Here is a 27,393-nt window from a genome sequence, read left to right on the forward strand (position 1 = left end):
GATAGCAGCATCCTGTAGTCACATGACTGTGTTTTATGATATTTTTGCCCAAACTTAGCATTTATTTCCAGTTTTTGGCAAAAGTGACTTATGTAGAACCATTGGTTCACTTAAGGACTGTGGCATTTGCTTTATAGCCAAGGCGTTTGCTTAAGGACTGCTGCACAAAAGTTTGTAAAATTGGATCAGTCTCATGGGTGACTGTTTTAGAACTATCGTGATTTACAACAGGGGTCCCCAACCCCTGGTCTGTGGACTGGCATCAGTCCGCAGCATGCCAGAAACCGGTCCGCGCAAACAAGCGACACCCCATCTGGGGGATACAGGCAGCATGCAAAACCACGCCCCCTCTGGTCCATGGAAAAACTTATCTCCATGGAACCGGTCTCTAGTGCCCAAATGGTTGGGGGCCACTGATTTACAATCATGATGGGCAGGTTCCATTGCAGTTGGTTGTAGTCTCTGTTGCTAAGCTGGCAAAAGAGTTGGTGGTATGTGTGTTCTGCATGTTCAAAGGACCAGGTTCAATTCATGGCATCTCCATTGAGAATATCATGGAGATAGTAACCGAGAAATTCCATACTGAAGATTCTGAAAAAGGAAGGCCAAGCCCTCTATGTTTACCCACTATAACCAAAGAAGTAAAATGGTTAACTAGGAGGCTGGGTTTCAGAAACGTCACCACAGGGAGGAGACCAGCCTGGCCCTTACAGTATGTAGATTATTTATTATAGAGCAGCTGCAGGAAGTTACCTCCAGCTGTCACTTTTACAAGGACCATCCACTTAAATTTTCTCCTCTTCCCTCCTAAATCCTCTTCCTTGTGTCTGTGTCCTGCATGCATTAAAATGAGTTGCAGTAGAGCAGGTAGAACATTCTGAGTCTTTCAAAATTTGTAACAAGAATGTCTGTTTTCTGCAGCATGCACCAAGGCTTTAGTACATAACAGTGATTTTTTTTGAAGATTAAGGACGCAGCTTCCACTTAGTCCCTAGACCTAATGTGGCGTTCTTAGTTTGATGACTGTACGGTGAAAGGACAATGGAGGGTCTCAGTGGGAGAAGGAGTTGGAGAGTTCCTGTCTTGATTGCAATTCATTTCCATTAAACAGGAAGCCAGTGTGGAGTGCTAAAGCTGAAAAGATTGGAAAGTCCCTGCCATTCAATCAAAACATCTCTACTTCTGCAAAGATGTTTCTCAACGAGCAGCACAGTGTGTTAACGGGGGTCTGATTAGCTGCTGGTGTTTTTAAGATCTTGAGAAAGTTCACAACATTTGGATTGGCGTGTTGTGTTGTTTTGCTATTGCAACAAGAGGGAGATTTCCAACCCACACCTGTCAAGCCCAGATATGCAGCCGGTAGCAAGCTTGCTTGACATGGGAGAAGCAGAGGGATGTTGCACCCTCTGGGACAGAAGCCAGGAGAGGCTCACTATTGTGAGTCAGCCAGGTACAAATGTTCTTTTTTGTGGTATCTCCTTTCCTACGGTTTTGCAGAGCAGTCCTGGAGGTGTTGGCAGTGTAAGTGTGCACAGACTTGTGTGTGGCTGTGCAGACCTCTGTAGGTAAGGAACTCTTTGCATATTGTGGATCTGGCTGTGGCCTGCCAATTATGGGAAGGCCAGGCTGAAAACAATGTTTGTATGCTATTTTCCTCTAACAGCTATAATTCAGGGGACTGCACCGTGATCATTTAATTGCAGTTCGTTCACTCAAGCCATAAGACTTGCAGTTTTACTTGACCAAAAAACTTTGAAAGCAGTTTGGGGGTTGTCTTTGGATCTGTTTCTTGGCTTTTTTCCACTGAAAACATTGCCTCTCTCTGGGAGTATCAACTTTTACGATGTGCGCCTTGTAGTTAGAGAGCAGCATGAATCCTCCTAATGTAGCTCTAGATGGAGCTAGCATGTGAAGCCTCCTCTATTAGAAGATTCTTGGGCTGAACCCTCTGCACCATAAGGAAAAGACCAACAAATTAACCCTATCTGGAATGGTAATGACAGTGGTCATTCAGCATTCACTGAATAATGTAGGACAGCGGCTCCCAACCTTTTCTATACCCCGCACCCCTAGAACGCTTCTGATATGTTCTTGCATCTCTTACAAGGGTTTGAAATAACAGCGACGAATTATGCATATACACTATCATTTATATATATATATATATATATATATATATATATATATATATGTGTGTGTGTGTGTGTGTGTGTGTGTGTGTGTGTGTGTGTGTGTATGTTAAATTTGGATTGCTAACAAAGAGTTAAAGGGAGATTAGTATAACTATTTCGAGCTACTTAGCTCTCATCAGCCAGCCACACCCTTCTGAGAGTCAAACCTGGGCTTGTTTGCACGTTAGGCAACTGTGTTGACCTCCAGGCCACAGGCTCTTTCTCACTTTGTCAGCTGCTGGCTGGGGTTAGCCCTAGATTGGGCTGATACAGGCAAAAGATTTCTTCTTCCGATATTTGGGCCGACAGGGTGCATTGTAAAAAACACTTATATATTTGGTAGACCGGGTGCCTCACCCAACAGATAAGATATATATCCTCCTTGGTTTCTGCTGACAGGAGTAAGGGGGAACCTGTGGCTCAAAAGGGTAATACAGCTGCCTAACATGCAAGCTGCCCAGGTTCGAATCCCTGAAGGGTGTGACTAGCTGATGAGGGCTAATGAGCCTGAAATAGCTATACTAGTCTCCCACAAACTCTTTGTCACCACAAAATTTTGAATTTATAGTGTTCACAGTATGTGAGATCTTCCTGCAAAACATGCTCCTAGATTGGGGCGAAACTAGAACAGACTGATTTATATTTGGTAGACCAGGTGCCTTACCCAACAGATAAGATATATACATATACATACATACATACACATATGTATACGTATGCGTACATACATATATATATTTGGTTGGGTTATTGAATTGGGTTAATTGCATCACAATTATATCAATTTAGAAAAGAGTGAGATATTTCCCACTGAAGCAAACTACACTCTTTGGGACAGAAAGGGATTGCCATGCAGCATACATATATGTACTGTATAGTAGATTTTGGTGCATTATAATGATGCCATAAACACATCTAGCTCCTTCTTAGCACCTAAGTCAGAAGAGAGACTTTCTTGCCAACCTGAATAGTCAAGAACTCAAATTATTTTAGTTCCTTCTCATTTCATCTTGTAACAGGCATGGAATAGCCACTCAAAATTTATGTCAAGAGATGCTCTTTGTATCTCTTTAACGAACTGCCACCAATGACCATGAGCTAGCAATCACTGGGTGGGTGGGGTGGGTGGGCTCTGAGCCATTTGAAAAGCATGAAAGTCCATGATCTGTTGTGCAATTTTGTCAAGGCTCTGAAAAATCAGCTTCCAAGAGCAAATTTAGTGGTTATGATTTTGTACGAGGACCTGAGAGATCCAGGTCCTAGTCATGTCCATATTTAGTTTTAGAAGTTCACTGAAAGACTTTGAACTAATCACTGTTTCTCAGCCCAACTAATATAAAGATAACATTGGAGGGAAACCATGCTCTGGTTCTTGACCTGCTGGAGATAAAATAGACTTTGCATGTGAAAGAAAATACATGGACAGAAAACAGTCCTTTTTCTACTAATGGTAATAGTTCAGCATTCATTTTTCACTGTCCTGTTTTCTCTATAAGGTTCCCTACTTTTTTTGGAATATTGACAACCAGCTTTCTTAAAAGCATCCAAAACCTGACCTTCTATACGAGAGAAAAAAAGAACATTTCCTGCCCAGCTCAGCTTTGAGTACATTCTTGCCATTGATCTAAAATAGGGTCAGTGCTTTGATGCCCTCCAGATGTGCTGGCAGCAGCTTCCATGTCTGTCTGATGGAGAGTAGAGATGATGCAGCCCTGTGCTAGAGAATCCCAGGTCAACCCCAGGAATCCTGACTTGGACTTCTGGGGCTGGACCAACCTCTTCCATGGTTGACAATGACCAACTTGATCGATCACCTTCTGTATTAACTCCAATAAAAGCAAGTGTTTTACTTTTAGACTTGTCATTTAGAGTAGGCACGACTGGGAGAAAGGTTTACTCTTCCTGTAGCGGAAGTTCCTTTTGACTCATTGTTTTAGAAGTGTTGCACTTAAAAGCCTTTTCCACATGTGTGGGAGAAGTTTCCTAATTCCGATAGGCGTTTTTAATCTTTTATGGGAAGTTGCTTAGCTGATTGTTTTAGCACGATTTTTTTCCCCCTTAATGCCAGAAAGTTAGCTTTAGTTGTTCTGGAGATGCCTACGGAACCAAAAGATTCTAACTGACATGAGTGTAGCGTAGCAAACTTTCTAATCTTTAACCTAGTGCTGCAAAAGTTAATGCTCAGAATCCATTTGCAGGCCTCCTCCTTGTTTGTGCACAACTTTTGGGTGTGAATTTGCAAAACTGTAAAGAGGGTACGAAAACAGAAGGAGAGGCCAATCTGGAAAAGATTAAGCTGGCTTGTTTCTCTGATAGGGAGTTTCCCATAGAAACTTTATTTAGACAGTATTAGGAGCTTTTATCTCTGGAAATTAATTGCATCAAAGGTTATGAGACAGTGACTTAGATAAGACCTTTTTACCTAGCTAAATAAACATGGTAAAATATATCATGTGGGCGTTGACATTTTTGTAATGAATATAAAATCCCTTGCTGGGATTCTGATTGCATATTCATAGTCCTGATTTGAGCCAAACCCAAAGAAGAATAATGAGAATTTAGCATGTGTTATGATATGCCAAAAGCAGGAATCTTATGCCCTACCTAGATACAAATCAGTAGACAAAACCAGAATGCAAGAATTATGTACATACGTGCATAATCCTATTAAGACAATACTTGAGAATTTGTTTCAACCCTGAAGACTGACTGACTTCATAGGAGAAAGGGGCAGTTATGGGAATACGTATGCTGAATACTAAGCTTGGTAATATGTTAACAAAAGATTGTGCAATCTTCTTTATAGGTGTTTTTTAAACAAAAACCCCTAAATACATGTACCGGGTGATTCAAACTTGGAAAAAAAAGGCATGCAAGGAAGGTTTAATTTTATTTCTCTGTTGCCTTTACCCTTATCCACATCTAGATTCTCAGGACTACAATTCATCTTTAAAATATGCAAGAGGTAAACTAATTAAGGGTCTCCGTCTCTTATCTACTTTAACCTTTGGACAATATACTTTTTCTATCCTTGCAAGATGCATTATTGTCGAAGGTTTAAAATGGGGTCTTTTTTTTAAGGCTGCTGAGCACATTCAGGATTTTAAGATAATGCTGCATGTGATGTCAAAACCTTTAAGGTCGGCCAGCTCAGGAAACTGACTCTAAAAGTTTATTTTGAATCATATTTTATTGATTTAGGTCAGTGGTTCTCAACCTTTCTAATGCCGTGACCCCATAATACAGTTCCCCATGTTGTGGTGACCCCCAACCACTTATACATCACCGGGTGCCAGGGGCGTGGCCAAAGAAAAGGGGAAAAAAATGGCGGACAGCCTTGTTTGGCGACCCCCATGAAATGGTCGTTCGACCCCAAATGGGGTCCCGACCCACAGGTTGAGAACCACTGATTTAGGTTATGTAACAGATTCAGTGTTTTTTCCCTCTCTCCTTCAAATACCTCATGGAGATAGGACAAGATAGTCTGAGTTTCTTTCTAATGTTTTCTTTATTCTTGGACTTAGAGCCTCCTTTGGTATACGTTTTTGCTTCACTGCATAGTTTCTACAGAGTCATCTCTGAGGCTCTCTAAACTCAAAGATTATGGAGACATATAGTTGAATAAAACAGAAGGTTGTGTGAGACTAATTCTATTATTAAATAGTGCAAACTATCCAGTTCAGAAAATTAGTGTTACAAATTTAAATGAACTACTAGGCCAATGGCAGGACCCCAAGGAGGATGTGTATGTTTGTGTATGTGTTGTCTGGTGATGGGGAAAATTTGTTTGCTCTAGTTTTAAATAGTAATAGGGATGTAATTTTATTTCTGAGAGAATACATCATTAGGCACTGTTAGGTTGTACTAGTGTTGTGAAGTAAAGCAGCATTAAACATTACTCTAAAAACGTATTTCCCTCTACTGTTGTAGGTAAATTAGATGTTAATGTCTATGGAGATTCTCAATCATCCAGGCCATGGTTGTCCCAAAGGTGCTTTTTCAAGAGGCAACTGGACTTTGTTGTTTCCCAAAGTCCAGTTGCCTTTGGAAAAAGCACCTTTGGTTTAAATGTTAATATTGTATTAAATCATCTTGTTGGAATTCCCAATTGTCTTGCAGGCTGAGCTAAACTACATCACACCCTTTGAGAGCATTACTGACATAGAAGCATCTGGTGGAATCCCATGTTGACAATTTGGGCCAAGGCATATTTCCCGTTATGGATAAGTTGAAGGCTCCTGCTATTGACCAAACGTTTCAGGCCAGTTTTTCCAACTCTAGTTAACTTTAGGAATGTAGCAGGCTACTTTAAATGATCTTAGAGTGTTCCTCCATTTAGCCTAGGTAGGGTGATCTTAATACTTAGGGTATATTGTGATTTTTGAGAAGATGTTGTGGGGACTCTCACAAATACCCATTTGGCAGAAAGTGAATTGGTAACTTTGCTTTCTTTTAACTCCTCTGGGCCCTACAATATTTCCTACTTTTGTTAGGGTAGAGCAGTCTTCTTCAGCCTTGGCAGCTTTCAGGTGGGTGGACTTCAGTTCCTAGAATTCCACAAATCTCAGCTGAAGGCTAGGGGAGAATTCTGGGAGTTGAAGTCCACCCTTCTGAAAGCTGCCAAAGTTGAGAAACATTGGGGTAGAGGCATACATTGGCAAGGGAGCCAGGTTAGGTATCTTGGTCCAAGAATGGCTAGATTAATTCTGCTGATTTATATTTACACTAACCATCTGTCCCTAGATCAGTGGTGGCGAACCTATGGCACACGTGCCAGAGGTGGCACTCGGAGCCCTCTCTGTGGGCACGCGGGCCGTCACCCTAGCCCCGCCTCCCCTCACGGCCCCCTCCTCACCAGCAGCCCCCCCGGAGAAGAGTCATCCTCGGGCACGACCCGCACAGAGCAGCACAGCTAAGCACATGGCAGCAGGGACAAGACTCCACCCTCACGCCCCGTCACGCGTAGATGATGCTGTGGGGCACGGGTGGAGGGGATGGCCACCATGACGCTGCTGGGCTGCCTGAGTGATCTGCTACAGTGAGCTGTGGAGGTGGTGGGTGGTCCTGTGGGTGGGAGGGGCATAGTGGGGGCAGTGTGGGGGGATGGAGCAGGGGCAAGGGCAGAGCGGACAGGGCAATTTTTGGGCACTCGGTCTCTAAAAGGTTCGCCATCACTGCCCTAGATTGATTAAAACATTTTTTCCCCTTTCACCAATCAGACACCAGAGGTTGAACTGGGGATCTCTTTGTACAAAAAATATACTATTAGACAGAAATACAAATTTACAGAGTGTCCTTGAAGTGGCTGACTAAATGCGGTATCTATTGCAGAAATGAATTTGGGTTACTGCAGAGAGAAAAAAGAAAAATCTCTATTTCTTTTTAGGGTATAATTATGTGTATTTTGCGGCTTCCTGTAATTTGACAGAACACACAGCAGTGTGTTACCTTTAAAAAGGAAAAAAAAAAGTTTCAAGCATCATGTGAGAGTGGAATAAGGCAGATCTGGGAGTGACATAACACATCCAGTGTTGGCACTCTTCCAGTTCCCATAGCCTTTAGCTGAGATTTGTGGAAATGTCTTATTAAATGTAGCTGAAACTGAGTAACTCATTGCAATTCTCTCCTTGGGATTTTGCTAGTAAAATTGAGAACTATTTTAGCTTCCAGAAATGAAATGTTCTCGGTCTTGTAAAGTTCAGCTTGTTTCCCAGGAGTTTATAAAAGTTTCTGTTTATGATTTCGGTGATCAAGCTCAGTCCGAAAGAAAGACTATTGTTTGCTTGGATTTTTTTTTAGTAATAACCAATAATCATATTATTTGCCTTCAGATTCAGCAGAAAGAATTAAGAATATAATACAGAGACAGGCTAAAGAATACCATGACTCTCTGCACTTAAGAATTTCATGTTGGGAAAAACACTGCTTCTTTCGAAAGATTTCATACAGCTGTTTTCCAGTTCCTGCTAACATTTTTTTAAAAAAAATAACAAAATCTGTAAATATTTCTGCCTATAGTCTGGAGTCATCGTTTTCAGAACATAGATTAATCATATAAGTAGTTGCATAATTCTGAATGGTTATATCAGAACCACATTGCAATTGAATAATCCTGGTTATATCAGAACCACATTGCAATTGAATAATCCAAAATAAATGAGGCAAATATTGAATTGCTGAGATATTATATTCCCCTTATCAACTTTCTGTGACTTTCGCCAGTTGCGCTTCTATCTTTTTAAAGCCACACAACGTCACATTTGTTACATATTTTTGATCCTAAAGCAATGCATCTGGGATTGTGTTACGTTACTCCCCAGTGGGCTCGACAAATTCCAATTAAACACATACACAAGAATTGAATATTGCTGATAAATAAAAACGTATAGAAAAAAACCTGAGAAGCTGTTACATGGGACTGGGGTTACTTGAGAGACCACCTCTTCCCAATTATATTTACTGTCCCATCAGGTCCAGCAGGAGGGTCTTATCAGCTAAGGAGCATCATTTTGGCAGGAGGAATGGAACATCATCCCCATGGAGATGAGAATGGCTTCAACACTGCTGGCTTCTTGAACAACCCTGAAAACATGGTTTTGCCAACAGTCGTAGAGAACAGGGAATGTGGTCGAGTTAGTACAGTGGTTGTACGGAGTATCTTGGCTGTGAATTTTATGATTATTTTATGATGGTCATTTTATATGCGTTTATATTGGGTTTTTTAAAAAATTGTTTTTATATTTGTTTTAATTGTTTATAAGCCATCCAGACTGTGTATGTGTATGTATTTTCATCCGTCTCTTGATATCGGGTTGATTTCGTCTGATTATCTGAGAATTGGCTTGCCGGAGTCTGAACTGAAAACTGTATCACAAAGCCTAGAGAAGAGTTAAACACAAATATAATTGTTTTCTGGTTTATGTATGCTATTAGTCTGGGAAATATGAATGGACTTAGTTCCATTAAAAATATAACCTAAACAAAATATCCCAACATCTGTACATCGTGTTTTGTTTTTTCTTTGCTGGTGGTGTGCTAGGGTGGTATCAGACTTCATGCTTTAACCATTTTGCAAAGAAATTAGGTTTTATGTTAAACTGCTTTATAATTCTAAAAGATGTTAAAATTTAAAGATCAATATAGAAAATGTGTTCTCTGAACCATAACAGCAGCAGCTACCACAAGATTACCCTTTGTAAGAAATATGTAACGTTTAAAAGAATGCTAGCATTAGATACTCTCGTCCCATTGGAAAAAAATGCCATCATTCTGAGCACAAATTGTAATGGTTTAAAAAACATGGGAGGGAAACTAATAAATCCAGTAAAGTCAGATTCTGAATGGGGATTAAGCATAATATTTCAAATGACTCTTTGAATAGTAAACTGTAGTTGTATGTGCCTTGCCTCTGTCAAGAGTTCCTATGGTGGACCTTGGATTCAGAAGATAGGCCGGCTTCTTTTTGGCATCTTTAAGCCAGGATTCTTGATTTTTCTGAATGCAGAGAAAATAAGATTTTTTTAGCACTGCAAATACAAGGAACTGAGCATATGAAGACTCTGCTTTCTGTCTTGCATTATGCATTGAATGGAAGCACAGATGTCATTGCAACCAACTGCCCTCTTACAGTTTAGAATTTATTTGCAAAATGCCTGGGCTTAGACTTTCTAGAGTTGTTTTTTTTTAAATTTTTTTTTAAGAGATCCATGGAAACAAACAGGAACTTTTTTCATAAATTCGATTGTGTGAGATCAGGTCAGAAACGTGGGAGTAGAGTGTCACCATGTGTGAGCTGCATTTTTTTTCCTGGATGATAGCTTATTGTCCAAGGCGGCATCTAAAAGGCATTCATGGGTAAAAGCCTATTGATGCCAAGTGGTGGCAAAGTTGTGCCCTTTGATAATGAGTGTCAGAAGAGCATTATCTCCCATAACCACCTCTTTCTTTATGCCCCCTCAGAAGGGCTTTCTGCCCCACAAAGAAGAGCATTGCTGTATTATACCCTGACCTTAAGGAAAGAGTGATCTAAGCTCTGGTTACAATTTTCCTATTCAAGGAGTTCTGTTCAGAGCTTCTGTAGCTAGTTATTCTTCTCTTCTGTTCATTGTTTTCCAAAATTGACATGGGTGTCAACTTTAGTGTTCTGATGGCTTTATTCATGGCCTGAAGAATATCTGGCCATTTGCCCTGCTAAGGAGCGGTGAAGATTGGTTTGATAATTTATAAATTAGTTATTTCTTTGGTTCCTCTCAGATGTTTGTAGTGTTACTTACGCCATCCGAAGAGTCTGCTTTATGCATTTCTTGCAGTAGATTCCAACCCATGAAAATGTTGTTTCATTAATATGTATTTAAGATAGGAGAAGAATCTTGGTTTTGCTATAAGAGATGTTCTTGAATTTTGATGTAGCAGTGAGACAAACAAAATAGAGCTGCATTCTCTCTGGGATAACCGGTGGGAGGGTTTTATGGCAAATAGGCAAGGAAAATCAGATGGGGACAACTGTTTTCACATTGAACCCCCTTTTTCCTCTTTCCATCAGAGACTTAAGGAGAAAGCAGAGTTCTCTTAATAGGAGAATTGGCTGGTCCTTTATAGACAAGTTTGAAGTTAGGCCAAGAGATTAATTCAAGGTACTGGTTTTAACCCTTAAAGCCCTTTATGGCATGGGACCAATTCTGGACCTCAGTTATGGTTGTAATTTAAGGACTGCCTTAGATATGCTAATATAGCCAATCCTAAGGTTCAAATCCTTGGGATTTTCCCCTGATATTTACCAGCCAAGAGACTTTTAGTTGTTGTTTTTTCTCCTCAGCTTTGAAACTCTTTGCTCTCTGACTCTTGTTTATCAAATGGTGATCTCTGATGTGAAATTTGGAGGTGATTGATTTACTACACCATTGTAACAGCAGATAACTTGTAAAGCTGTATGGTTAATCATTTAACTATAGAGTCGGGCATTCTTTCTTGGTCTCTCTGAAAATCAGTGCTGGATCAAGAGTAGCCTTTTGAGAAGTGAAGACCCAAGAAGTAATACTTATCCACTCATCAAGATTGATAGGGACATACACATTCTATGTTGCAAGTTGACCTCTGAACACTTAAACAAAATGTTCACTCTGACAATCATGAAGTGGGTTGGAACATTTTCCACAGAATTTCTTCCAAGTGGATTTTCCCCCCCCGGTACTTAATTTTAGATTAACTTTATTAGGTGGGAAGAACAGTGTCAATAATGAATATGTAATATAACAATATAAATAATGTAATATAACAAAAAAAAGTAGTGAAATAACACAGGTGGGTTTATATGCTAGAAAAGCAAAAGCACTCAATCAGATGTTAATTCTGTCATTTGCAGATGTGATGCAAAGTTTGGAGGGATAGGGGTTTTAAATAAGTCTGTATGCACAGGGTAATCTGTTAATAGCAATAATATTTAGACTTATATACCGCTCCATAGTGCTTTACAGCACTCTCTAAGCAGTTTACAGAGTCAGCATATTGCTCCCAACAATGTGAGTCCTCATTTTACCTACCTCGGAAGGATGGAAAGCTGAGTCAACCTTGAGCCGATGAGAATCGAACTGCTGACAGTCGGCAGAGTTAGCTTGCAATTCTGCATCCTAACCACTGTGTCACCACGGCTCTTAGCAATAGCAGTGATGTAATAAGGAAGAGACAAGTGTCCATATAAAATGAATAACAAAGGAGCACATGAGCTGCTGATTTGATGGCTTTGGCACCACATGGCATAATCCATTTATATATCGATTTTTTTTAAAAAAAAATCCCTTTCAGGACCTGGTTAAGAAGAGCATTAAAATGGCCCAAGTTTAATGTGCTTCTGAATATAAAAACTGTAATATGATTTAGGCGTTGGGCTGGTTCTAATTTTAAAAGGCTCTTTGCAAATATGTTTCTGGGAAATGAGAGCTTTAATTTTTCAGCAAACTTTGTCTATTTTGTCTGTTCATTACTAATAACAAAAAGATGTCATTTGCAAGATGGGCAACTGCAAAGTTGCCTTAATGTTTTTCAGGTGGTTATCTTTAGCAAGTAGGAGAGATAAATATAAATGTTACTGAGCCATAAATAAGGAGGCGGAAGGAATAAAAATGGGGAACACCACTTTATAACAATCCATTCTTCATAATGACATGCTGTATATATTTTAATAAATCAATTTAATGTTTAAATTTAAAGCATTTCTTTGGCAATTATATTGGGGCCCTTCCATTGACATCATTGGATCCCTGCTCTATGATCCAGGTTCTTGGTGGTTGACTTAAATAAGGAGTTCCTGTTCTTGATATATTTCTTTGAAATGTATATGCACATGACTTTACAAGAGGGAGAGAATTAATAACTTGTTAATTAACTTGAGAACTATTTTTATTTCATCGTTACTTATTCCATGTATTTGTAGGCTTCCTTGCCAAACCCATAAAACCATACAGTAAAACAATAACAATAAATAACATAAAAATTAAATCCTCCTACTGCCATCCATCATCTTTAAAAGAGCAGTCCCCAATTTTATAGCATCTTTTGCTCCAAAAAGCCAACCTAATAGGATTGCAAGGAGGAGTCATTCAAATCCTACAGGACAAACTCTTTCAGAAGGACAGGACTGTGACTGAGAAGCTCTGCAGCCAGAGCTATACCCAGTTAACCTCTTGGGGAGGTGTCCCCAACTTGCCCTGCCAACCATGCAATCTGTATGAAATGAGCAGATTCTCCTTGGTCTCAAAGGTAGTGAGGACCAAAGCCATAAGCCACTTTGTAAGTAATGAACAGCATCTTGAATTGGACCCAGAGGCCAACTAATGGCCAGTGAAGCTTCTGCAATTTAAGTGTGACTCTGCTGAAGCAGGAACCAGGCAGCAATAGGTGAGAGGCTACATTCTGTGCCAGTATGGCGTCTGACTTGTCTTAAGGCAACCCCATGTAAAATGAATTGCTGTAGTCCAAAGATAAAATGAAAAGGGCATAATATACTATTGTCAGAAAAGCACTCAGGAAAGGTCGCAATCAATACACAAGGCCTCCAGGTCTACATCTGCTGATCTAGCAGGAATTTTAAATCTAAGAAAAATTCCAGTTGGGTATCTGTTTCTTTGGGGAAGAGGCATCCATTCTAAAGCTAAAGATGGAACTGCCCTGGAATCATAGAAATTCTGACAAAAGAGACCGGGATTCATATTAATCCTGTTCCATCCTATTTGTCTCCCATGGGCAGCTGGTCAAGGCTTCCATCACATCTCCTGATCAACCTAGGTAGCAATGTCTAACCAGGTATCATTACCTTGTTGATGATAACTCACCTCAGACTGATGGATGTCTCCCCCAGCAATTTTAAATAACTATTAAAACAGGAGAGAGGGCCAAGTATTCAAGAACTTGACTTTTCCTTCCCCAAACATGCCAGTTGAACCTGTCACTCTGGAAACAGGAGAACCACCCTAAAATTATGCTCTGTGTAGAAAAATAGTTGCCCCATTGATAGATGGTATTGAATGCTGCTGAGAGATCAGGCAGAACAGGTAGACGTTTTGATATTTGATTTCAAGAACAACCAGTGTAATTTCTGATCCATCCTCTGGTCTGGCCTGATTAGAAAACATCCAGTTAATTCATTTCATTCAGGGATGCCTGTCACCTTCTCCTGGAAAGAAGGTTAGGGTGGTGGTTGCCTAAAAGAACTGGATTTGAGGAATGGTCTTTTGAAGAAAGGTGTACCATCTCTTTTTCAGGGCCAGAAATATTACTACTTCTCTCAGGGCCCGAACTCAGTGCTAGTCCCCTCCCTAGCAGCTCAGACCAGTGTAGAGGGCCAAGGATCCATCTCAGACTGGTGGAGCTCATCCCATAGAGAATCCTGTCTAGTTCTTCAGAATCTGAATGAGTCTCAGATAAGACATCATCCTTATTGTCTCATGGGATTCTGTCCAGCAAACCTCGAATCCAAAGTGAATATGAACAAATCTGTCTACAAGTGCCTAGCAAGAAGCCCGAAGAAAGTTTTTCTGACTCACCATTTCTCAAAAGGGAGTGAGTTACGTTACTGTCCTATCTGCCTCCTTCCAAACATGTTCCAGCTGTTCTAAAGTAAAGGGTAGATTAATTGTATTCCCTCCCATTGTATGCTGGGCCTTTGATGACTTGAGGCAAGCTTATGGTTGTCATGGAGGCCGTGAAAATACAAGCAAATCTCATTCCCACGGCTTGGCGGTTCCCCACCATCTAATGCCAGGGGAAATCCACTAGCAGCTCAATGATTAGATCCAGCAGCTTGGTAGGGAAAGTGTCAGGCATCAGGGCTAGTGGTACATAAGCAGTACTCCTAGGTTGCCTGGCATCTAATTTCATATCTAGAGCCTTTGACATCTAGGACCCTGGGAAGAGGCTGAGGGGCCAGAAGAGGGTCTTGATCCCAAATTCTTGGTTTCTCTTCCCATAAAACTTTCCCCATGTGCCCCTCATCCCTTCCCTTGCCCTTTGCAACTCTGATACTCTCTGCTCTCCATCTACTGTTCCTTGACTCAAGCTGCCAGAAGTGTGCTCAACTGACTGTTGTATCATCTTTCCCATTCTGCAGTTTACCACTAAGCTACTTCCACTGGATAAACCACATTCTTAACCTCAGTTTTCTTATACCATCCTTGGATTTGCTTTCATCAGATCTTTGCTGTCTGGAGAACCTCACCTTTGAAAGTCTCCTTCCCACCATCCATTTTCCTCAATTATTGTCCCAAGAAATGTCATCCCAGGAAGCACAGCCCTCTCTCACTCCCCTGGTTCTCACTGAAGGTGGAGGAGTCCAGAGTTTGCTTCCAAAATCACCATGGGGAACTCATGTGGTTGGCATATCCTGGGTACCTCTCTGGCACTGTGTCAGAGTCTTCCATCTGCCAGGCTCCAGAACTAACCTCACTATTCTGATATCTGTCATTTAGTAAGAGCTTATTACTTCACACCTTGCTTCTTCTATGATATACAAATCACAACTTCCCCTTCACCACCACCATTTCCTAGAACCACAACAGTCAATCCACTTCCTTACCCAATGTCCTTCCCAAATTTAAGTGAGCTTTGCCCCATTTTATGACTTTTCTTGCCAACTTTGTTAAGTGAATCAGTGCAGTTGTTAAATTAGTAACGTTGTTGTTAAGGGAATCTGGTTTCCTCATTGACTTTGCTTGTCAGAAGGTTGCAAAAGGGGATCACATGATTCCAGGGCACTGCAACCGTCATAAGCATGAGTCAGTTGTCAAGCATCTGAACGTAAATCACGTGACTACGGGGATGCTGCAACAGTTATGTGAAAAATGGTCATTAGTCACTTTTTTTAGTGCCATTGTAACTTTGGACGGTCACTAAACAAGTAGTTGTAAGTTGAGGACTACCTGTATTTATTTCCTCTGTGTGTGTGTGTGTGTTCTTAAAACATTTACTTACCAACTTTCATTCAAATAGGATTTCAGACCAGTGAAAAATCAATTTTCTAGATTTGATTCTGATTCAGTTAGGAGAATAAATGCAGCCTTCCTGTTTGGAAAAGGATTTTACTTTTCTGAAAAGAAAAAAAAAAAGCATATCTCGCCTCATATACCTCACATGTTTTTACTTTTGGAAACCCATCGATGAACTTCCAGTAAATCTGTGGTTAGGCTTGGAATGCATTGTGAAGAACGTATTATTTTGTTCTAAAGTCAACAGTAAAATGTTCTTCTACTACATATGGACAGAATGATGGTTTTAATTTCTGTGTGTTTGTCTGTGTGTGTGTTTGTGTGTAGAAGAGAGGAGACAAAGAACTGAGAGCCATGGCAAACGTATCAGGGAGAAGGCTTACCTTTTCTTGCCTTGTAAGCTTTCCATATGTTTGTGTGTGGGGTATGTGTGTATGTGTGTGTGTGTTGGGGAATGTGTTGAAATGTTAAGCATGCATTTTACCATCCTCGCATTTAGCATTCTGTTTCAAATCTCTGGAATTCTCTAAGTCTTCCCTTTGCCTTAATACAGGTATGTTTCAACCATTAGGCTGCCTAGCATTTATTGATTTATTGAAGGAGTTAAAATAAAAACTTTATTGAAGTTTGTTATAAAATAACAAACTACAGATAGTCCTCAACTTACGACCACAATTGAGCCCAAAATTTATGTTGCCAGGTGAAAAATTTGTTAAGTGAGTTTTGCAACTTTTCTTGCTACAGTTCCTAAGTCAGGGGTGTCAAACTCAATTTCATTGAGGGCCGCATCAGCATTGCGGTTGCCCTCAGGGTGCCGGGTGGGTGTGGCCACGGTGGGTGCAGCCTACTGAGCGGGTGTGGATGGAGTGGGTGTGGCCTACTGGGTGGGTGTGGCCAGCTCTATATCGTTAGCATCAAGAGTGCCTGTGGGGGCCTGGGCAGGAGTGGGGTAGATCCGAGGGTCTCTGGCAGAAGGGGGTGGGACCGGAGCAAGTGCCAAGGCATGGTCCACTGGAGGAGCCTCACTGTTCCTCTCAGTCCTTGCGGGGAGGGCTTATGGAGCTAAGACTGAATGCATTTCAGCATAGAGGGCCACCACAAAATTGTACATTGGCTCCCGGCTGGCCTGGGCCAGGGCCAAGGCAGAGGGGGCCGTTCCCTCACTGTTTCCAGGATGGTTTCGCGGGCCACATGAAACCACTTCGCGGGCCTCATCCGGCCTCCGGGCCTTGTGTTTGACATGTCTGTCCTAAGTGAATCACTGCAATAGTTAAACTAGTAACATGGCTGTTAAGTGAATCTGGTTTCCCCATTGACTTTGCTTGTCAGAAGGTTGCAAAAGGGGATCACATGACCCTGGGACAACACTGCAACCCTTATAAAAGTGAGTCAGTTGTCAAGCACCCGAATATAAATCACGTGACCATGGGGATGCTGGAGCGGTCAGAAGTGAGAAAAATTATGTCACGTTTTTCGGTGCCATTGTAACTTTGAACAGTTGCTAAGTGAACTGTTGCAAATCGGGGACTACCTGTCCAGTACATGAGAATACCAATAGATGTTATCAAGAAAGAAACTAAAGTTGCTGAGAACAAAAACATCCATACACAACCCAGAATGCAGATTTTAAAGGTTGTCCTTTAAAAAAATAATAATAATAAGATCTCTGTGAGTATGGACAGAGATATCCTGTTGAAAATTGATGGGGCAAGTCAAAACAAAGGGATGTCTTTGACTCAATTAACAGAAGAAAATCACACAATGTATTTGATTTTGGCACTGGGTTGCCAAATTTTGGAAGAAACATTTTTTACCCCTATCCTAGCAAAATCGCTCTTTCTGATGCTTGCATTTATTGCTTGCTTGCTTTGATTTGATTTGTTCTGTTGGAGGCTTTTGGATTGGAGATAAGGATTTTTATCGCTTGCCTGTAGGAGAAGAGCAGGCAGTGCATGGAGGCAGAGTTAAGTGAGAAATCAGCTTGGCATCCTTACATTGCCACAAATGGTCTAAGTCCAGTTCTTCTTGAATTCCATTAACTCTTACCTAGCACTAATTTAGTGCTGATCATTAGTTAGATTCTTGTGTATAGGTATGAGCAATAAATCAGCTTAACTGGAACTTAATGTGGGCTCCTGGTGCTCTGTGCCTGACAGTGTCCTGCAAAATGAACATGTAAAATGTAAAAGGAGCATCAAGAAAGTTGGTGGATTAAGATATCTGCTGTACCTTATAGCAATGGTCTCTAACCTTTTTGGGACCAGGAACCGATTTTATGAAAGACCATTTTTCCATAGACCAGGGGTGGTGGTAGAAGGAGGAACAGGCAACCTAGATCCCTCGCATGCAGAGTTTATAGTAGGTTTTGCGTTCCTATGAAAATCTAATGCCTGATGATCTGAGGTGTAGTTGAGGCAGTAATATTAGCACTGGAGAGTGGCTGCAAATAAAAATACCTACCTCTCACTGCCACCTGTGCGGCCTGGTTCCTAACAGGTTATGGACCAGGGTCGGTCCATGGCCCGGAGATTGGGGACTCCTGCTGTACAGGATTTTGGAAGTGCTCTCATAGCTAATATGCAGTTTTTTTGGTTCATCATCTTTCAAAACCAGCACAGATAAAGTTCCATGCAGGAAAATAAAATCATTGAGTACTGCTTCTGAGAATGAAAGTCAAGTTCATCTCAGGGGCCACAAAGTCGGGGAAGCTGCCCTATTTATAACACAGATGCTTTAAAATATTGTAATTTACTATAATTTATATAAGCCATTCAAAAGGTTTTTTTTAAAAAAAACCTTAAACAATCATTATAGTGCTCCAGTTGAATTTTTGAACATTAAGGTCATTAAGGTCACTTGTTATTTAGACAGCTAAATATAAATATTTAATGCACCATAGTGACTTTCATACAATATATTATTAAAAGGAGAGCAATTCTGTGACTATCTTCCTTATCTAAGGATGTTTCCTTACTTTCTCATTTGTGGTATTCCTTTGAATCAGGAACACAGAAGTGTAGTAGGTTTGGACTTATTCCAGGGTTATCCAACCCTGGCAATTTTAAAACCATAGCTGGCTGGAGAATTCTGGGAGTTGAAGTCCACAAGTTTTAAATTCCCAAGATTGGACACCCCGACTTATACCCTGAAGCTAGAGAAAACTAAGTTTTTGACAAAAAGAACAACATCTTCCTCTCTCTGATGGTTTATAAAGTAAAATTGTTTTAAAATATGTTGGCTGTCTTTGTTTTTGTGGAAAAGTAACGGAAAATCACGTCTGCTTAAGCAATGTTCTAAAATTGGCTTCTGAACATTTTTGCAGGTCATTAAAAGGCTGGACAACTTTCAAAGCATCCCCATTAATCCTTTTCTTAAGATCAGCGCCGGTACAAAGCGCGGCTGAAAGGAGATAATTGCGGAACTTTGGGTGTGGCAAAAATGACTTCATATTGTATCCTTCCAGCATTTGCTTTGATGATTGGATGTTTAGCATTTCCAGGTAAGAGAAGTTAATTTTATTTGGGCTTTAGTGTGCCTTATGTAATGAGCACTTAGTTTGAAAAACGGCTTTTTAAAGAATTACTGTGAAATATTTTGTTAATTGTCTATTGCATTGGCTAAAGGCACAAACATAATTGTACATATAATTTACAATAAGAGAACAATAGAGTTGGAAGGGACCTTGGAGGTCTCCAACCCTCTGCTCAGTCAGGAAACCCTATACCATTTCAGACAAATGGTTGTCCAATCTCTTCTTAAAAACTTCCAGGACTGGAGCAGTCACAGCATCTGGAGGCAAATTGATCCACTGATTAATTGTTCCAACTGTCAGGAAATTTCTCCTTTGTATCCAGCAATTAGTGGATAACAGGAAGTAACATTAAGAAACTTATTTTAGTATATGAAATGCACAGCCTGATGCTTAAGAGAGCCTTGATTATGACTCTCAGGATTCCTGAATTTTCATTTTAATGTAACAAAAGGGAAAAGTTCTTAAATACACATTAAGGCCAGTTTGTTTATGCTCCTGTCCTACCTTTCAAAGTGTGCCACTGCATGCCATTCAAACAGTAAGAGTGGCTTTATCTGGGGGAAAAAAGTGCTTGAATTACTTCTCTGTATTGAAAAAGTTGAAGTTTGCCTACAGATTGATTGGATCTTTTCGTGTGAGCCTTTTTATACTGAAATTTCTTCAGGAAATGTTTGTTGTTATGTAAGACATGGCAGAAAATGCTCTCTGTAGACAGTTTTGGCTGTGGAGTTCTCCATCCTAGCAGTCTTCAACTGCGTAGAGCAGAATTATGAAAATCAGACCTCTCAGGCTAGGCCTTTCAAAAGACCTCCTTTGTTGCAATGGAAAATAAGAATACGGCTCTGGTGCCGAGAAGAAAATTGAGCAAAATCTTTTAGCTTGTTTATGAACCTGACTCTTAAAAAAAAAAAAAAAAAAACAGATGCGTGTGTCTGCTCAAAAATAAATGGAAGAGCAGAGCCAAACATAGATATTCTTGGCTGTTCTCTGTAATATTTCTTAATTTCACAAATTAAGAAGTTTCTGGCCTGAATTGCTAGGCAGGGCAGATCTCCTGAAAGGATGCTTTGCAGTGTGTTGGCACAAGGGTACAATCCGTTCTCAAAATGTTGAGGTAGTTGCGTCAAGGGCTTTCTCAGTTCATTGCACAACCCCTTCACTTTGCCAGCGGTCGCAGTATTTGTGCAGACTCAGACATAGACCGAGACTTACACACTGACCACCTGGGACAGCAGCTGCATCAGGCCATCCAGAAAGTAGGCTTACCACAGCACTTCAGGGAAAAATTCTTCACAAAGAATTCATTTAACTGCTTGGAGCAACTTTACGCAAAGGTCTAGTACAGTGATGGCGAACCTTTTAGAGACTGAGTGCCCAAACTGCAACCCCAAACCCACTTATGCATTGTCGGGTGCCGGGTGGGTGTGGCCCATTGGCTGGGTGTGGCCAATTGGGTGGGTATGGCCGATTGGGTGGACGTGGCTGCAGTAGTAGGACTAAAAAGTTCAATCAATCAATTCCAACTTTGCAAGATCTTTTTTTCCCGTGAGAAGTTGAAATTGACTGATTGATTGAACCTTTTTTTTTTTGCACACGGCGGCGGAAGCCTAAAGCGAAAAGGTTTTATAAAACCCAGCTGAAGGCCTAGGACTGGGGCGACGGCGCGCGTGCCCACAGAGAGGGCTCTGTGTGCCGTCTCTGGCACCCGTGCCATAGGTTCGCCACCACTGGTCTAGTATCTATCTATCTGTCTGTCTGTCTGCCTGCCTGCCTGCCTGCCTGCCTACCTATCTCATTCTACCTAGCTTTATGATAAAATGAATGTAGTAGAAAATACTACAGCTACATCTCTATCCAACTCTATTCTATCCTTGGGGCAATCATGGGCAGCAAAGAACGAGTTTAGTTGTTATTAGACCCATTCACCAATCATAGCAAAACTTTGATTTGGAGTGCTTTCTCATCAGATGGCAACTCTGCATGGCGTATAGTAGTACAGGCAGTCCTTGACTTCCAAGAGTTCACTTAGTGACCGTTTGAAGTTACAAAGGCACTGAAAAAAGTGACTTATGACTTTTTCACATTTTTGACCATTGCAACATCCCCATAGTTATGTGATCAAAATTCAGACACTGGGCAACTGTGGTTGTAAGTTGAGGACTATCTGTATATCCAAAGTCTTTAGAATGTCTGCAAAGTGTATGTGTTAGCGACTGTTCTAAATTTCAAAACAGAAAAAGCTTTGGAAGATAAAACCTACAGATGATCACTCAAGAGGTAATGCTGATAAATATAAAATTAAGTCAAGGAAGCTTTACCCTTTTTAATGAATGTTATATTTATGTCTTGCCCAGGTCTGAGCCCAATAAAATTATCAGCTTTATTTGTGGTAATGGAGTCACTCAAATTCATTTTTTATTTTGCAGGGGATAATGGGTAGGAGAGACATTGTATGGCAAAGTTTGAGAAGTCCTGTGGTAGTAAAATATACTAAAATAATGACTTGAATTTATTTATTTGTTTGTTTGTTTGTTTATTTATAGACGAACTTGCTTGACTCTATGTAGCTCTTAGTGACGCATAGTTTTAAAAGCAGGAAGCAATAAAATAGGGAAACAGAGTACATGCATCTAGAACAGTGGTTCTCAACCTTTTTAATGCCGTGACCCTCCAACTGGTCGTAAGTCGAGGACTACCCAACCGGTCGTAAGTAGAGGACTTTCCCTACCTGGGAGCGCCACGCATGCGTGGTGCCACCCCCTGCACCAGTCGAGGCGTAGCTGGCAAGCAGCAGAGACGGAGCAGGCCGACCACCGGCTGGGCTACCAGCTGGCCCAGCCCAAGGGAGGTAAGGCACCTGCCGGGCCCCACGTGCGCCAGCAACCCTCCCTGCGCCCGCCGGCCTCCCACCTCCCACCCCTGGCCCTCTTTTACTTTCATTTTTAGTAGTTGCTCAGTAGGGAGGGGATAAAGCTTCCAGACAGCTCGCCTTCGCTGCAGACAACTTGCAGCACCGTTTGCAGAATGGGACTTTTGGCGGGCTCAGCAGGGCAGAGACAGCCTGGACAATTCCTCTTGGCTTTTGAAAGCCAATAGAATTAGTCTCTATTCAAGAGAGTCTAATTCTATTGGCTTTCAAAAGCCAATAGAATAAAAGGGAGTAGTACAGCTAAGGAAAAGGGGAAAAAATGGCAGACTGCCTTGTTTGGCGACCCCTGTGAAATGGTCGTTCGACCCCAAATGGGGTCCCGACCCACAGGTTGAGAACCACTGATCTAGAAGAAAACTGTACCTCACAGACAAAAAAATCCTGCAAGGGTTCAGCAACCATTTTATTCCAGGACCTGGGTAAATAGCCAGGTTTTCAGTGATTTTCTGAACATCATCAGGGTGGAAGCTAAATGGATATCTAGGGGATAGTTTTGCTGGAGGCAGATGCTTCAACAGAAAATGTATGCTTCCAAGATCCTAATAGATGACATTATGGAAAGCTGGCACACACCGCTCTTTCTGAACCTATAAGATAGGCAGAAACTATTTCAGATAGGCAACCCCTGTGCCAAGTATATTACTCCCTGAAATAAGTGGGCCTTATGCAAAGAGCTTTATACTGTAGATGGTAGTGATCACCTTGAATTGTGTCTGGAAACTGACTGGTAACCAATGTAGTTCATGGAGCAGTGGTGTCACATGATCATATCACAACATATCCATTACAGCCCATACTGTTGCTGTAGCTTCCAAATGGTCTTCAAGGTCAGCCCTATGTAGAGTCCATTTGTAAGGTCATGAGTGATCACCTGAGTCTCAGTGCTGATAGAAAATGAAACAGGCACATAATTAAGACACAAAGACAATGCCTTTAGTGTTGTACAAAGCAACAGCAATATATGTTTGGATCAGATCCCTACCACCTGCAGTAAACGTCATGCAGACTTCTTAATTGGTGGCATTCTAAAAATACACTGATGTCAACCGTATAAATTGCTTAGATTATTTTGTTCTGGCTCAAACATATCGAGGGCAGGGATGGTCATCAGAGAAATGGTCCCGTGGAGAAGATGGAGTGGGGTAGACTGGAGAGGAGATGGATGATTTGCTTTAAATCTGGGATGTCCTCATTATGGAAATAATGACCATCTGGTTTGGGAGGCCTGTCTGAGCAATAGAGAACATTACAGTCTGACCTCTTTCTACATCAGCAACATGGAAAATAATACTCTTTGAAGAATGAGTTTCAAATCTTCTGGGACTTTCTCCAGCACTGAACTTTACTAAAGGCACATGGCCAGTATGAACTTTGTTTGGTTACACTGCATGAGGTCTTGATGTTGTAATGATTTTATTTTGCAACAAACCCTAATATAAACAAGATACATATGCCGACAGTAGGCGTTGCATACAATGCAATGTAAAGCAGAGTATTGCTTATGAACAATCACATTTCATGCTCCAAGAAGGGTTCAGATTGCTTCATATGCATTCTCTCACTTTACCTTCAAATAACTCTGAATAGAAGATCATAGAAGATTATTATTCTAGAATTTCTGAATTATAGGTTGGAACCCAGACTGGGAGACAAGGACTTCCATAATCCTTTATTGTAAAGTACTTGCAATGCTATCAAATAGTTTCTTAATTTTACCCAAACAAAATGCACTACAGTGGGAGTAAATAAACATAGCTATTTTTCACAAATAAAAACAGTGGTGTATCAAACAAATACTGGGGGGGGGCTTGGAAAAACAAATTCTTGGGGGCAAGAATTTGTAAATCTGTCTTGGCTGAGGCTTGCAGCACAATTGCACTAGTTGGTTGTCAAAAAAAAAGTATTGGATATGATGAGGTCAATCTGGGGGACATATCAACTTGCTAATTACAGAAATCAGCCATGCACATGCCCATGACTAATTTGTACTGAAGACAAAGAAAAGCATGAAGTTTCTGGAAAGTTTTCTTAGTTAATTTCAGTTGCTTTGCTAATATAATAGCAAAGACTGGCAAATTGAAGTAGAATGATTATGGCAAAAGAAAGCAAAGATAGTTCCAATAGTAATAGGTGCCTGGATGCAATCCCAAAACAACTGGAGTACCCCTTGAACGCCATCAGCATTGACAAGTTCACCATCAGTTAATTGCAAAAGGCAACTTAGTTAGAATAGCTTATATCCTGCACGATACCTTTAACACCATCAAACATCCATATCTGCCTATCCCAGCTGCTTGAGAAGGAATCAATAAGTGGGCAAAAATGCCAAATTCTGTCTGAACACCTGGCTGACGTGCAATGAACAATAATAATAACCTATGATAATAGCTTCAAACGAAAATAGCTAAGATGTTAGTGATCAGTAAAATAAAATAGCATTTTGAAATTTCTGATTGGCTTTTTGTACTCATAATTGAAGTACATTTTCATACAAGCCCTTTTTTAAACATTTTATTTGGTATGTATAATCACATCTGCAACTGAAGGAGTCTCATAGGAGTGTAGTAGTGGTTTTGATCTTTTTTTAAAAAAATCATGTTTGTTTTATCTTGGTTCTGGGTCATATTATACCATAGTGAAGTTTGTAAATAGAATAATGCCAATAATATTTACTGCTGGTATTATCTCTCTTTTTATTGAAGATAATGTTCACTGGCCTGAAGTGGTATTTTCAAATAAATTACAAAATCAGACACTAGCTATATAGTGAGTTGCATTTTAGGTCTGTATGGTAATAAAAAAAATGCATGCTTTCTTGGTTTTTCTTTTCCTTATTGAATAATCTCAGTTCTTCATTATATTTCATTTTTCATCCATTATATTTAATACAGATTGTGTTGGAAATTTCCTGAAAGGAAAAGGAAGTCAGTGGTTCTAACTGACTTAAACAGCTCACATAATTTCTACAACCTGAGAAGTTTTATATTCAAAAAGTGGACTTTAAGTTGAGCAACAGGATAATTTTTGACTTCTATCTGATCAGAATGTTTAATTGACATTGTTCTAATAAATATAGAGATTCCAGTCAATGAATTTTGAGCTCTTGAAAACAGGTAAAAGGAAAAGTATAGGATGGAAGGAAACATGTAGACAATTGGGTCTTGTCCCTTAGCAATAACAGAGCCAGAAATTGAGAAAGAATATTAAGACATGCAGGATCAATACAATGGATTTATTTTATAGTAGTGAATGGGATGCTCAACAATATTTTAACTGATAAATCAATTAAGAATTTATAAGAAAAGTTTCTACACAATACAGAACATTTTATTGGAACAAACAATACAATTATTGAAATGCTTCACATGTTCTTAATTTTTATAATTCTTCGATGTTATTATAGCATCTAACCAGGATATAGGAGACTTCAATTTAAATGTCTATTAGGCCATGTAGTTCACTGGGAGATCTTGGATCATCACCGTTTCAGTCTAGCTAACCTCACACAATTTTGAAATTAAAATGGAAGATAGTTATTTTTTAATTTATTTTTATGTATTCATATATTAAAATTGAATACCTCCCAACAATGCTGAGGCTTTTTGATGGGAAAGTAATGTAGGAGATGACCAGAATGAGCCCAAAGGAGGGGCCAAACACATCATTACTCATGAGTCCCTGCACATCCACAAGAAATCTAAGTCCAGTCCACTTTGAATTCCTTTTGTTCTTAATTCCTGCTAATTTCCTTTGACTGTTAGTAGTTCGGATTCTTGTAGAGAATTTAAGCTTACAATAAATCTTTATACACATTTGAACTGCTTAGAACTCGTGATTTACATAGTGCTTGACAATTATAATATTAATAATTACGTAAAACATTGTTGGAAGCCATGGGGAAATTTTGAGAATCAAAAAGGACAATTCTTGTTAGAAAACTACATATAGATTATGTCACTGATATTTGGTATCCTACTCCAGAGATTTTTTTTTTATCCTTGACATATTGAAAAAGAGTAACAAATGAAGACGGTGGTTCTTTGAGATATCCCAGTGTTTATATTTGTTCATATTTTTATACAGTATCTATAGTTTAATTATATTTTCAATAATTATAAATAATTATAATGTAAATAATCATATAACTATACCTTCAGTGATTTCAATAATTTTCAGTTAATTGAAAGTATAATTTGAATTGAAAATATAACATGGCTAAGTTTTGGTTTAGTGCCAGTGTGGCCTTAAATAAAAACTGAAGAGAAATGAATAGCTGCTAGAGATAGTTCAAATAGGAACACACTGTACATAAAAACCTAATCTATACCAGTTAAGAGGCAGACTTTCTGTTTCTGCATTAGATAAATTTTCTGTCTTGTTTGTTTTTATCCCTGTTATCTATTGAAGAACTCAAAGTAGTTAGCTTAAAAATGAAAAGCATGAAATAACCATCTAAGCAAAAAATATTTTTCACTTGAAATAAAATAGAAGTTGTAAAGAAAAAATATAGGAGCAGTTTTTAAAAAATCATAAATACCATTTCTTTACAATAATACTGTTTAAGCCAAATGTTGAATAAATAGAAACTGAAAGAAACTAAGCTATGTATTGCATAGAAAAACTGTGTAAGTAATCCATATTATCATGAGCTAAGCTATCAACTGTCAGAGATGGAGAACGGGTTATCCTTCCGCCACAAATTTAATGTTACTGTTTTTTTTAAACAACTACATAAGTTCTCATTTTGTATATAAAAAAACATTGCTCTAGAGTGGGTCTAATCCTTTTGATGATCTGAGTATTTGGCATTTTTCGCTGTAGACCTTGGGGGTGAGGAATTTTGTGTCTAAAGAAGGGGTAGATTTTTCTGCAACTGTTCTTCAAAGAAAAATGGCATTATACACAACAAATAAAAAGTGCAGAACCAAATAATTTTTTTTTTTTTTTATGATTGGGGGGCCTCACATCCTAAAATTAGTTTTTGGAGGCTTTTAAAAAAAAATGCAAGGGATGTGTTGGAGATGAAATCAAATTGCTAATGGGGGGGGGTTTGCTCATAGCTTGCCCTGCCAGTGTTGATGGGGGTGTGGTGGGCTCCTTGGTATTTCCTTGATATGGGTATTGTTTGCTAGTTGATTGTTTGTCTGGTGTTCATCTCTGCTTATTTGTGCATTTGGTTACAGGAGAGGATATTTTCTGGTCTTCTTGTTTCCTTCTTAGATTTTTTTTTAAAAAATTCCCTCTTTTGAATGGTTTGTAAATGTGGTTTTTACGTATCTAGCCATT

At 39.8% G+C, this 27,393-nt stretch overlaps 1 protein-coding gene across 3 annotated transcripts in view; it reads left to right on the forward strand.

The window, feature by feature from the left end:
• Positions 1-27,393, forward strand: part of TGFBR3 (transforming growth factor beta receptor 3) — a 154,350-nt gene that overhangs the window by 7,515 nt on the left and 119,442 nt on the right. The window contains exons 1-2 of one of the 3 annotated variants that reach the window (XM_039343518.1): positions 1,226-1,450; positions 18,969-19,145. In XM_039343518.1, coding sequence (XP_039199452.1) covers positions 19,085-19,145 — 61 coding nt within the window. In that variant the 5' untranslated portion in view covers positions 1,226-1,450; positions 18,969-19,084. Of the gene's footprint in view, positions 1-1,225; positions 1,451-18,968; positions 19,146-27,393 lie in introns of those variants that run through there. The other 2 variants (XM_039343517.1, XM_039343519.1) reach the window with 2 other exon arrangements.

The sequence above is a fragment of the Crotalus tigris genome, unplaced genomic scaffold, assembly GCF_016545835.1.
Source record: "Crotalus tigris isolate CLP2741 ecotype Arizona unplaced genomic scaffold, ASM1654583v1 scf7180000017857.1083437, whole genome shotgun sequence".
Lineage (NCBI taxonomy): Eukaryota > Metazoa > Chordata > Lepidosauria > Squamata > Viperidae > Crotalus > Crotalus tigris.